An 11,850-nucleotide genomic window follows, 5' to 3' on the forward strand; every position below is an offset into this window, starting at 1 on the left:
ACACCCAGTAACTTAGGATTTAGTGTTTCGTTTTTCAATCGTTCATGATAAATGTAAATAAATGAATTAAATTATTATTATGTACTATATTTTTGTGCATACATGTGTGTGCTCAGCAAGGTTGGGAAAAAAACGTGTTTTTTTTATTTGAAGCAAAATGTCTGTGCTGGTTTTCAGTACTCCGGGAAATCCTCAATACATGTGTAAAAAATAAGGACAACAACCTTTACTTTTAAAACAAAATTTGAATTTCCCCAAAAATTATATAAAATTTATGAAAACTACTATGACGTTAGAACCGATTGGTTTAAATTCTCCGTTTCCATGTCCGTCATTAACGGGATTTGATACCGAGACCCATAACTGCCTCATGAGTACTTGAATAAATGAATTGGTAGAATAAAGATGATCCCGTCAATCTTCTACTGCAAGGTTCAAGAAAAAAAAACGCGTACTACTCATGTATATATATGAAGGGAAATGCCGACTAAAAAAGCAAACCCTACTTAAATAAATAAAAGAAAAACATCTTTATTATTGAATATTTAAACATTTAATAGATTCATCCTTATTAACTAACCTTGGTTATAAAAGTGTTTATAAGACGTGCTATTTCTAGGTGATTTACAAAAACATACCTACAGCCTAACGGATTTTTATATGACCTTATTTCAACTTTGCTTTCATTTTAATGTGTAGCATTAATTGACGGACATTTTGATTGTTCCGCCTTAGGATTCACCAGTTAGACCTATACTTACACATTAAAAATATATTAATACATATTTAAGAAAAAGAGTCTACATCTGTGGAAGTTGGTCAATAGGCGTAGCAAACTTGAAATCGGGCGGAAAGAGACTGACTGCATGGGGATACATTAGCTTATAAGACTGCCTTATAGTGACATCAGCTACCCCTGCAATATCTCCAATTTCTTTTTGACTCCTTTTATCCTCTGAAGCCTGGGAGGCCATGTAGATTGCAGCTGCTGCAACTGAAATTGGAGAACGTCCTGGCACTATATCCAACTCCACTGCTTTCCTTGCAATATGAGTAGCAGCCCTTTGGACCATATTTGGAAGTCCCAAGTTTGAACAAAATCTTGACATGAAATCTCCAGTGGTAATTAAGTCCACTGAAGTTTCCAAAGCTTTTAAAATCAATTTGAAGCATCTACCAATTTCTCTTTTACTAATCTTGCTAACAGCACATATTTCCTTGAATGTGCGTGGAACTCCCTCTTGTCGACAAGCAATGTATAAGCAGGCTGATGCAATTGCATCATTAGATCTCCCCTTTAGGTTTCTTCCATCATGGACTTGTTTAAACAGGTTGTTTGCCCTGTCTACAATAGTCCTAGGTAAGTTAATGCGGTCTGCCATGGCATTAATCTCCCTAAAGGCATTTATCAAGGCTCGATCTGAGCTGTTCATAGTGCGCCGATTTTGGTATCGGGCTACCCCAAAAGTGTCAAAACTGGCATCACCTCTCCCGGGTCCAATCATGGTAGTCAAGTCAGAGCCTCCCAAAAGGGGATTTTCAGGACCACCTACACGAGAGGGATCAACTCCACTCTTTTCATTGCTGAATGTTCTCCATTCTGAGCCTACATCAATCACTCGGTCTCCTACAACTAAACCACATTCTGAACAAATTTGATCTCCTGCTCGATAGTCTTCAATCAAGGGGGCGTCAGGATGTGAGGAACAGCAGACTTTATTGGCGTCATATCTGGAGGTACTCGCCATTGCAAGTGTTTGTGGATAGTTTTTTGGATGAATTCACTCCTTTCTAGGATAAATTATAATGGAAATGTTGAAGACAATATTTGCAAAAGGTTGTGGGCTGTCTTATCATAAAGAAAATTCAAGTTTTTTTTGTGGGAGATATTAGGGATAATTACACTAGCAGTACTCACGTAAAAACTTGGAAAAACTCTTTAAAAATTGTGGAAAATCATATCAATACTGGAAAAAGAACGCAGAATTTTATGTTTCACAGATTCTCTGAAAAACATAAAATTTGACACTTGACAGCTGAATCTTTTTGAATCTTACTAGACGTTGGGGAAATGGCATGTCGAAAATTGTACCGAAAGGTAAGACAGAAATAGTTAGATTTTTGACAGAGATAGAGCTAGTTAGGGAATTACTTTAAATATTTTAAAATACTTTACAAAATCACTTCGAACATTCTTGGTTTAGACATTAATAATAGGAAACTAAAACAGTATCTTATTTAACGCATATATTATCTTTTAAAGTTATCAAGTAAACTATTCTGCAGCTCTCCTATAGCCAATAATGTTAATTTAACATGAACTTTAACATCTACTGCTAACTGCCGAAGGTGGTTAATCTCTTTTTGCAAGAGATTAAGCCGAATATCTGCATACTTATTAGCCTCATCACAGTTCATCTCCAACAAATAGCCTAAACCGACATCAACATACACAGTCTCATAATCACACACTTTGGCAAAAGAAGCTATTTCGTGCCCCATATTAAACTGCACATTCATGTCCTGATCTTTTTCTTTAAATTCCCTTAACACTGTTAAAATGTTCTTCAGCTCAGTCCATTCTTTGGACTGATTTGATTTCTGGAATAGAGCTGATTCAATTTCCCGAAGGTCTGGTTTTAGTTTTTCTTCAATGAAGTTTTCATATTCTTGGAGTTTCTTTGGGATTTCCATAACAACATTTGTGTGGTCGGTGGTGTGTGTAATTTGTCCCATAGTCTTGAAACTAATTTATTTAATTCCTAACGTAGATTGAATGTTATGTTAGAAATTATAATGGAGGTATTTTTGATTTTATGGAGTTTACCTTTTAATTATTTCGAAATTTGTTTTACTCAATCTTAAATGGAGATTATCATTAGTACATTATTATGGCTTATCGCATGTTGCTTTTGTATATTTATAACATATTTTTACACAAATTATTTCACCGTTTACTAATATGTTTGTTATTTTCTTGTTTCTTACAGTGGATCAAACCTCTTTGGTATAGACTGGACAGTCTGAAATGGCAACAGCGCATTTATACTTGTTCTTTTAATAACATAAAACTGGCTGTAAAGTATAACCTGTAATGCCTAGCCTGGAAAGTATCTGTCTCGGCATTGAAAGTAATATTTTATAGTTTGTTTCGGGTTATTAGTAACTTCCCTCTATTACCTTTTTTTATAAATCAGAAAAAATATGTGTTTTATTCAGCAAAAACGTAAATTTCCTGCTATAGCTTACTTCATAGCTTCTTTTTTCAAGTGAGTATGTCATAAGTATCGCTGCGGCAGTTAATTTGCTACCTTCTATCTTGTAAAACAAATAACTATTATTTCAAATAATTATAAAACCCAACTTTGGCGCCGGTTTTGAAAACAAAACCTTAATGAATAAACGTTTCAGTGTCAATAAATTGAATAAATACATAAGAAGTGCAGGAAAAGTAAAAAAAATGAATAACTATCAATCTACTTTCAATGTTGCCATATTTTCTTTTTCTACTTATTAACAAGTTGGCCATGTGTTGATTTGTCATGATAATAGCCAAGTAAAAAATAACAAATAAAATCAGACTTTTAATCCCAAGAAAGCATATAACTTAATGCATTCACAGTAAGCAGGTCGTAAAAGAAAGAGTTAAGGCAGTTCTTTATCTATAGAATACATTAAAGTGTTTGCATGCAGTAATAAGAGAGAAACGTTAGAGTAAGTTAGTTATATATACGACATGAAACAAACAAGGACAGTTAATGATCTAGAATTTTTTATTTGATATTTACCTAGAAATTTTAGGTTGACTGTTAGCAGATCTTTAATTGTCAAGACAAATTTTAAAAAAATGTAATAAAACTGTTTTCTTTTTACATTAAAAGTCGTAAATTAACATGCTAATCTTACAAAAATTTAACAATACACATTATTCACTTTAATGTTCACCTTTTGAGTGATAAATCACATTTCCATAAATCTGAAATGAGCTTGGGGAGCAGGAGTCGTTCCAGCATTCTGGACAAACCCCTAAGCAGGGGCAAGGGTGAAGTCTCTCTAAGCTGCTTTGCATTACTTTTTTCTGAAGTGGTCCAATATTGTCAAAACAAATCTCAAACCTTGCCTGACTTACAAAATAGGTAAGCAGAAAATAATTTATATGGTTTGTGTAGTTTGTTGGGTTTTGCATGTTTTTATTCTTCAGTTTTATGAAGGTGGGTCATTTCATGAGGAATATTGGCAGAAAACTTGGATGTTTAGATATTTGGTTCATTTGACAGGGGCTTTATAGGAGCAGTAAATTGTTTATACCAAAAATTATGATTGCCATAAGGTTCTACTTGTGTTCTCTTTATTGTCACTGATAATTCAGATTCAGCAATTAAAATATCTTCTCTATACCATAGTGTGATTGCAGCTTTCAATTTTCTCTTTGATTTACTTAACATCTGCATCATCATTAGTTCACATTTCTCATATTTCATACCAATACTTAGATATCATGTCTCATAATGGTGGGAGAACTTTTGATTTTCTGATGGTTGCATATAATACTGTTTCTTTCTATTTTTCAACATGTTATTTTGGTAAATTTAAAAAATAAAGAAAGACACCAAAAAAGCTTCTAAAATTACTGTCTGGAAACTAAGAAAAAAGAAATGAAATTGCTATTCTTAAAAAATTACAACTATTTTTTACACACTCAGTAAACACTAGATATTATTTTAGAACATATCTACTCATTGATATAGGCTAATTTATTAAATTTGTACAAAGTGCTATAAGGCATTTCAAATATATTAAAAAAGATATGTGGTTTGAACCAAATTTGATACCCTTTGCTGTAAAACCTAAGCAATTTCATATGGATAAAATTGACCTATTTGCATCTTAAGAATTGGGGTATCCTATTGTCCGTAATATCTTATAGTTTCAATAGATGTGATATTTGACTGATATTTTTAGGTTGCATGAATTGGGTCGAAGAGTTGGAGTAAAGTTAATTGACCTCTATTTTGTCAGGGAACGCAATGGCAAGCGTGAAACAAAGCTATTAAGTATTTTGTTATATGTAAAATCTACATTCTGGAAGGTAAATAATAACTTTTTTCCAATAGTAATTGGCTAAATCATAAAGGAGTTAGCTCTATTCATAGTAGGATTCTTTTCCTAATTTTTGCAATTTTTATTTTGGATTATCACAATGTCTTTTTCTTTCATTTTCAAGTTATTGTTATTGTTAACAGCAAAAAACCAAATAAGCCAGAGTTATTATTAATTCAAATTCTATGTTCATTATTTGGCTGGCAATAAGTGTTGATTACTTAGGCTTTGTTTGGAAAAGAGGCCGACAAATTAGAACACTCAAATGACGACGAAAATACCTATTATTTGATGGAAAAAGAGCCGATAGTTAACAGGTTTATATCTGTACCAAGGGATAAGAGCAGCCTCAATTGTGCCGTATTCATTGCAGGCATCATAGAAGCTGTTTTAACTGGTACAGGCTTTGTATGTATTATTCACTGTACATTAAAGAATTGCATTGTTAATATGAAGGAATTTTTAGCCTGCTAAAGTCACTGCACATTGGCATAAGGGAACTACGTATATGATTAAATTTGAAGAATCTGTGGTGGGTAGAGATAACCAATTGGAGGAGAGATAATTACATTAGATTGTAATCTTATGTCTTAGGGTAATTAAATAAACGTTTTCTAACGTTGGTTTTGCTTAATATTTTTCAACAATAGTTAAATAAGGTAACAGGTAAAATTAAACCTCAAAAATGTGTCAATGTCGGCAATGTAAATGGCGATTTTCTGTACATATGCAGTGGGAATAAAGCTCATTCCATGCAAAATCAAGCGATGCTGGAAATGGGAAATATTGAAGAAAATTGTCGACATTTTTGACATACATATATATCTCAAAAACGGCAGAAGCGAAGGTATTCATTCCAGATAAAGCAGGATCGTTTCCATTTTAAGTGGGTAATTAAAAAGAAATGGCCTGCAAAGAATTATGAACATCACTCAAAAAAACGAAAGATATATTTATTGAAAGAAGAGAATACTTATAATATGAGCCGAATATGAATAATTGTTAGTCATAAGCGGCATATTAATAATAAAAATTATTTTGTAGTAATATGTAGAACCTTAAACTCAATACCACAAAAATGCGACTAAATAATTAAAGGATATCATTCATATACTTATTAAAATTATGGCAATGTCATGTACCATGCAAAAAGATATAAAGTAAACCATAAGGAATGTACAGATTGAACATATTAAGCACTTCAAAAGTTTCGGGTTTGATTAAAGTTTTTATTGCTAATTAACCCAATTTGATCCAAATTTAGTTGCCAATAAGAAATCCCTATAATTATATGGCTTGAATTCTTAAAAATTACAATAGTATGAAGAAAAACATAACTTAAATATAATAATATATATTGTCCCTAAGTGCACATAAGGGACGTGTCTTGGATATAAAATTTATAAATCAATGTCCTAGTTGAATATGGCTCTCGAATCGAGTCACTATAGTTCTATAGGCTACAACCAAATTGAAACTACCTGCTTGTCAATATCAATCGTTAAAAGTGCGCTAGAATGATCACAGACGAGCCACATATTGTATTTCATATAGGTTTCAGAGACTGGACAAAATCATACATAAAACTTAAAAATGAAATAGTTAAAAGGTAACAAAATGCTTTGGCCTTTGTGGATGTACTTTGAATTTATTTTACAATAAAATATTTTTAGTAAAAACTGCTACAAAAGAAATGACTGCAAAATGATTGCAGAAGAAAACCTTTTGCAAGTCACAACTTTGTGTTAATTGACTACTGCTAGGTTTATACAGCGCATAACAAAATTTATAAGAATCGCATAGAAAGTTAAAACAATATAATATTTCATATGTCATGCGCTGTATAAACCATAAAGCCAAGTTTTTATGCTATGCATTAAAAACACAGCGTAAAATTGCCTTTACGTCTAACACTGTAGTTACACATAACGGTGGGAACTAGTTTATAGGCCCTAATGGGCGGAATAATCACAAAAGTAATCTTTACACCTATATCATTGGTTTATTTGTACTGTTTCAGAATGTTCTGTTACCTGTCGTTGGAGCCTGAAACAAAGAGTAACTAAAGTTGTAATAAAAAAAGTATGTTTAAAACTTTATCAAGACACACTGTTGTGGTAGTTAAAATAGCATAAAACCTTCATATCCCAATGTCAAGTTTAATTGAAAGTTGCCCTTTTCTTTTCAAAAAGGTAAGACATAAAACAGGAAATCATCTTAGATAGATGTGATTGCTTTTGATATCATAAATTACACTATTCAAAATTCTAAAACAAAAAGAGAAAAAATGATTTAAAAATGGAATAATTTTAGGTATTTATTTTTCTGTGCAAAATGGTGAATTTATAATATTGCTCATATATGATTTTTAAACACTTGGTCACAAATTTGTAAAGAGAGAAAGAAAAATTGAAAGAATAGAAAGATTAGAAATAATACAAAAAAAGGAGTAAAAGTTGAAATGAACCCGGAGAGGTAATAATATTAAAATAATTTTGATAAGTTTCCCGTTAGCATTTTAACATACGTATTATGTTGCATATCAAAATTAGTATTACATGTACTGCAACCTGGAATAGCCCAACCCTGAGCTTTCTTTAAGGAAATTAGAAATAATAATTTGAAACATAAACATTTAAATAAGTGAAATAATAAATAGGTGAATACTTACTTTTTATACTGCAGCCACAGGTAAAAGAGGTCGTCCTGCATTTTAAAGGAGTGAATAATTAGGGGAACAACACAAAAAAAAGATAAAACAAACTTACCAATTCTATAATTCGCTGGTTATTTTTGAATCCTTTGTGACTTTGATCTTAAGCATTCCTGGATTTAGCTGATTATAACTTTAAAAAAATGGATATTATTATTTACTATATAATTTTCGAATAATTGCAACCATTCATTCTCATTATTATATCCAAAGAAAATCAATTTTAATTAACAACAACTCACCCAATTTTCCGCTCCTTCAACCGCGATATCACTGCAGGCCGAAGCTTGGCCACTCCATTACTACTGTTCTTCCCCCTCCCGGTGATGATCTGGCAAGATTCCGAATTCTTTGTGGTACTAGCCCGCAGCAAGCTAATAATCCTATCCAGAAAGATATCCAAATGAGGGATCGCCTCCCTCACGTATAAGAAGTGCAAGTCGATTGTGTTAAAATTCTCTAGACGTTTGGAATGTTCATCCAAGAAAGCCGTAGATGCCAAACTATTGGCCGAGTGAAAAAGGCGAGTTTGTTCTGCTGCCAAATTACTGTAATATTGGGCAACTTCCTTCATGCGACTTTGATAGTATTGCTGAGCTTTCTCATATAGTTTGGAGCGTTTCTCTAGGTGGATGTTGGCTTGTTCACGCAGGGCTTGTGCCGAATAAGCCTCGGTTAGTTCCTGGAAATTACATGTTTCATCAGTAAAATAGTGAGTAAGTAATAAAAACGCTTACTGGTACATTTATGCAGCTATCATGTGCCTCCCACATTTCCTGAATCACTCCCTCAGTCAATGGTGGGTTTTTAATGGTTTCGATGTCGCCCTTAATGTTCTCATGACCGGTGCTTGCAAGAAGAGTCTCCACCGTATCCTTGTATATATTTTCATGCGCGTGCAATATCTCAATCAGCACATTTTTGTCCACCTTAGGAAAAGCTTTAAATAATTTATCTCTAGTCAACCGAGCGGCGAAAGTATCTGGATTCTCTTCCTTCCATTTCTCATTTTCCTTTTGTTTCTTACCCAGCTCCCACTGCTCTCTCATAATATCTGGGATTTCAGTTGACTCTGCCAATGGTGGTTTTACTATCTCCACTGCATTTTCATCCTCTTCCTCGCTTTCCTGAAGTTTTCTAGCAAATTCTTCATCTTCCTTCACCAATTCGTCCATTACAGCATTTTGAATGTCCATTTGCTGATATACTGATTCAATATAAAATGTGTAAATCTGCTGGGCAAGCGCTACTGGAATCTGGATTACAGGCAGAAATCCTTTTGGGTATGTCAAATTAGGGTCTCCAAATTTGTCCTCCAATTGTTTAACAAAGTTCTCTCCTAGGTTCATTTCAATGGTTTGCATTTGTTCTGGTTGTTCTGTTTTTTGTGGTGTGTCTGAATTTATAAATTCCCATTCAGGATCATCAGAATCATACTTAATTTCGCTGTCGACTGGTGTGGAGGGTCTTGATCTCTCATGGCTTTGTTGAGATGATTCAGGTTCAATAACAACTGGTTCAGATTTTGAAGTTGATGGCCCATATTTGCATTGCTTGACTTTTAACAAGTGCTGAGAATAATGCTCTTCACTTATAGTGATTTTGCTCTCAATGCATTTCTTCAAATTTTCACATTCCGAAGGACTGATACTCTTCCTCTTATTTTTGGCACTTTGAGGTGTCTCAGGTGACAAAGATTCATTCTCATTTTTCTCTACAATACTCTCACAAGAATTTTCTGTAGCAGCAGCAGTTTCCTCAGCGATGATCATATTGATAACTTCCTCTTTTTCAGTCAGCAGCAACTCAATGGTGCAATCAAAATCTCGGTTACACTTAAGATACCAATATCTAATGGTTCTAGGAGCCATGTTAGGAAACACCCGTCCCAAGTTTTCTAAGTGCATTTGATGGTCATCAAGGAAATCAATAGTGTTGCAACTTTTCTCTATCATCAGCTTTTTTGCAGCCACTGGCTGCTTTGGAGACACATTGTGATTGATATCCCTATTACAAGTCACTAGTATTTTATATCCTAATGGAGGGTTTAAGGTGCAAATATTCTTTGAAATGTAAAAATCCTCTTCTTCAGTACTGGTGGACATTTCCCTTGTTTCTACCACCTGATTTTCCTCATCACTATCAATAAGGGATATGACATTGGCCTCAGTCTCATTGATTTTTAGAGGGGTGACAATGTCCCATGATTGAAGATCAGTCTTGTCAATACCCCAGGCATTAATGTTATCGAACAAATTAGAGCCTTGTGGAACTTTTGTCCCTATATCTCGATTCCAAGATTTGAAATTCTCATTCAAGCTCAAGCTTTGCTTCATTTTAGTGGTGTGTATAGGCTCTAGGACTGGAGTTTTCAAACAAGAAGCATCATTACTCTGCATTAAAATATCATCAACTGATGTTGAAGCAGCAGTGCCATTTAGAGCTTGTTTAGATGAGTCACAAAATTGCATGAAATTGTTGCTCTCCTTGGTTCCATTAAACACATGACCTACTGGAGGGTGCAATCTATATTGGGGCGGTTTTTGATACTTATAAGTGCAGCCATAAGCTGATAGAAGTTTCACAGGTGTAATATTCTTTTCATATCGATCCAGCATGCTTTTAATGCTGTTTCTAGGTACTCCATGTTTATTTCTCTTTTCCAGTTCCTTGTCATTAAAGGACCAATGAGTATCTGGCTCTAAAATCTCCAAATAGTATCCATAATCTGTGGCCATCATGGCATAAGGCTTCATTTCCCACATTTTAACGTTGGTATTGTCAATAATCACAGGACTGTATCCCTTGGACATTGCCCTGAAGGCGCGCTGGTGGTTCCAACCATGAGCTTCCTGTATCTTCTTAGGATCATAGTAATATATGTTATTTTGAAAGAAAAAATCATCTGTTGATAAAATATGGGATTTAGCAACATCTTGGGTGTAGCCAATAGTATTTTCTAAAATGTATTTTGCTAGTGTTGACTTCCCAGAACCTGGTAATCCACGCAATAAGACCACCACTTTGTAGCCCTGATTAATTTCCAGAATAACTCTGTCAACTTCCAGGGCTCTCTTTGATTTTTTATTGTTGGTGATATAGTGGTTAGGTAATTTTGAGGGGCTGGTATTGGAGCCATTATATTGGACAAATTGGGTGCTTGCAAATTCGAATAGTTCATTTGATTGTCCAACTGAAAGTAAGAGATTCATTTTAAATAAGGATTAAAAAAATTAAAAAATTAGATATAAAGATAATTGATAGATGAGAACAATATTTTTGGATAGATGATTAGAAAGTAATGTTTGGTATATCCACTATCTAAGCCTATTAGAACCCCATGTAAGGATTTTCAAGTATTTGTGACTAATTAGGTTTTAGTTTTATCAGTTGCAAACAAAGAGCAGATAAACATGTCATCTGATAAGGGCTAAATTATTCATAACTGGCAAGCAATTAATAGGATAGGCAAATTTCCATAGAAATACTACACATTAGCAATTGAGCTCTTAATGAGATTTTTCTTAACAGATTGCACATTTTCATGTGTAATATTAAAAAAATGGACATCATGCATAAATTATAAGGAAAAATTGCATAAATCCAATTGAACTTACCTCCTAACTGTAGACATGATTTCATTACAGATTGGTGGTTCAAATTCAACTTGTCCCCAAATATCTGGTTTAGATTCTGGGCCCCAACTTTGTCGTTTATCTTATGATAACTAAACCCATCCATCCTGAGGTTCCTGGTAAAACCAAAAGAATTTTGAGCAAGTGTGCACAAACAATACAACAATTTACATGTATTTTTAAAAGATTTTTAGAGAAAGCTAAAATTGATTATTGTTATTTAATGTTGTCTTGGTTCTGAAATTTGCATTCCGTAAGGAACAACAGACTAAATTATTTATAATGAAACATACGCAATAACATTTGTGAATTACATAGTTGCTTTCAAACAAAACCACTTCAAATTCCAACCTCACTCAAGGCCAAAAATGGCAGATCCAAAGGCCAAATGCAGAGAAGGAT

The 11,850-nt window shown here is 33.5% G+C and overlaps 3 protein-coding genes across 5 annotated transcripts in view; 1 reads left to right on the plus strand and 2 right to left on the minus strand.

Annotated features, from left to right (window-relative positions):
* Positions 1-511: 511 nt before the first annotated feature.
* Positions 512-11,850, minus strand: part of TfIIB (transcription factor IIB) — a 108,963-nt gene continuing 97,624 nt past the window's right edge. Inside the window, exons 1-2 of one of the 2 annotated variants that reach the window (XM_066389374.1) lie at positions 1,919-2,015; positions 512-1,791 (exon numbers count right to left, since the gene is read on the minus strand). In XM_066389374.1, coding sequence (XP_066245471.1) covers positions 801-1,748 — 948 coding nt within the window. In that variant the 5' untranslated portion in view covers positions 1,749-1,791; positions 1,919-2,015 and the 3' untranslated portion in view covers positions 512-800. Of the gene's footprint in view, positions 1,792-1,918; positions 2,016-11,850 lie in introns of those variants that run through there. The other variant, XM_066389381.1, reaches the window with a different exon arrangement.
* Positions 3,910-5,719, plus strand: Trs31 (trafficking protein particle complex subunit 31). The gene is made up of 4 exons (XM_066389599.1): positions 3,910-4,136; positions 4,963-5,089; positions 5,326-5,508; positions 5,567-5,719. Exons 1-4 carry the CDS (start codon positions 3,982-3,984, stop codon positions 5,663-5,665), a joined length of 564 nt encoding a protein of 187 aa, XP_066245696.1. The 5' UTR covers positions 3,910-3,981; the 3' UTR covers positions 5,666-5,719.
* Positions 6,118-11,730, minus strand: LOC136420224 (uncharacterized). 2 transcript variants are annotated; one of them, XM_066407096.1, is made up of 6 exons: positions 11,431-11,730; positions 8,551-11,006; positions 8,056-8,495; positions 7,869-7,946; positions 7,772-7,806; positions 6,118-7,146 (listed from the first exon to the last, which is right to left on the minus strand). In XM_066407096.1, the coding sequence occupies exons 1-4, from the start codon at positions 11,552-11,554 to the stop codon at positions 7,874-7,876; spliced, it is 3,093 nt and encodes a 1,030-aa protein (XP_066263193.1). In that variant the 5' UTR covers positions 11,555-11,730; the 3' UTR covers positions 6,118-7,146; positions 7,772-7,806; positions 7,869-7,873. The 2 variants fall into 2 exon arrangements, with proteins under 2 accessions (XP_066263193.1, XP_066263194.1); XM_066407097.1 differs by lacking the exon at positions 7,869-7,946.

Source organism: Euwallacea similis, chromosome 1 (assembly GCF_039881205.1).
Source record: "Euwallacea similis isolate ESF13 chromosome 1, ESF131.1, whole genome shotgun sequence".
Lineage (NCBI taxonomy): Eukaryota > Metazoa > Arthropoda > Insecta > Coleoptera > Curculionidae > Euwallacea > Euwallacea similis.

Excerpts from the sequence above, each read along its gene's own strand:
- Trs31 (XM_066389599.1), top strand. The coding sequence starts at position 3,982 with ATGAGCTTGGGGAGCAGGAGTCGTTCCAGCATTCTGGACAAACCCCTA. Across the intron at positions 5,090-5,325 it reads TAAAATCTACATTCTGGAAG|GCTTTGTTTGGAAAAGAGGC; the intron begins GTAAATAATAAC and ends TTGATTACTTAG. Across the intron at positions 5,509-5,566 it reads TTTTAACTGGTACAGGCTTT|CCTGCTAAAGTCACTGCACA; the intron begins GTATGTATTATT and ends AGGAATTTTTAG.
- LOC136420224 (XM_066407096.1), bottom strand. The coding sequence starts at position 11,554 with ATGGATGGGTTTAGTTATCATAAGATAAACGACAAAGTTGGGGCCCAG. Across the intron at positions 8,496-8,550 it reads ATAGCTGCATAAATGTACCA|GAACTAACCGAGGCTTATTC; the intron begins GTAAGCGTTTTT and ends TGTAATTTCCAG. Across the intron at positions 7,947-8,055 it reads TTGAAGGAGCGGAAAATTGG|TTATAATCAGCTAAATCCAG; the intron begins GTGAGTTGTTGT and ends ATTTTTTTAAAG.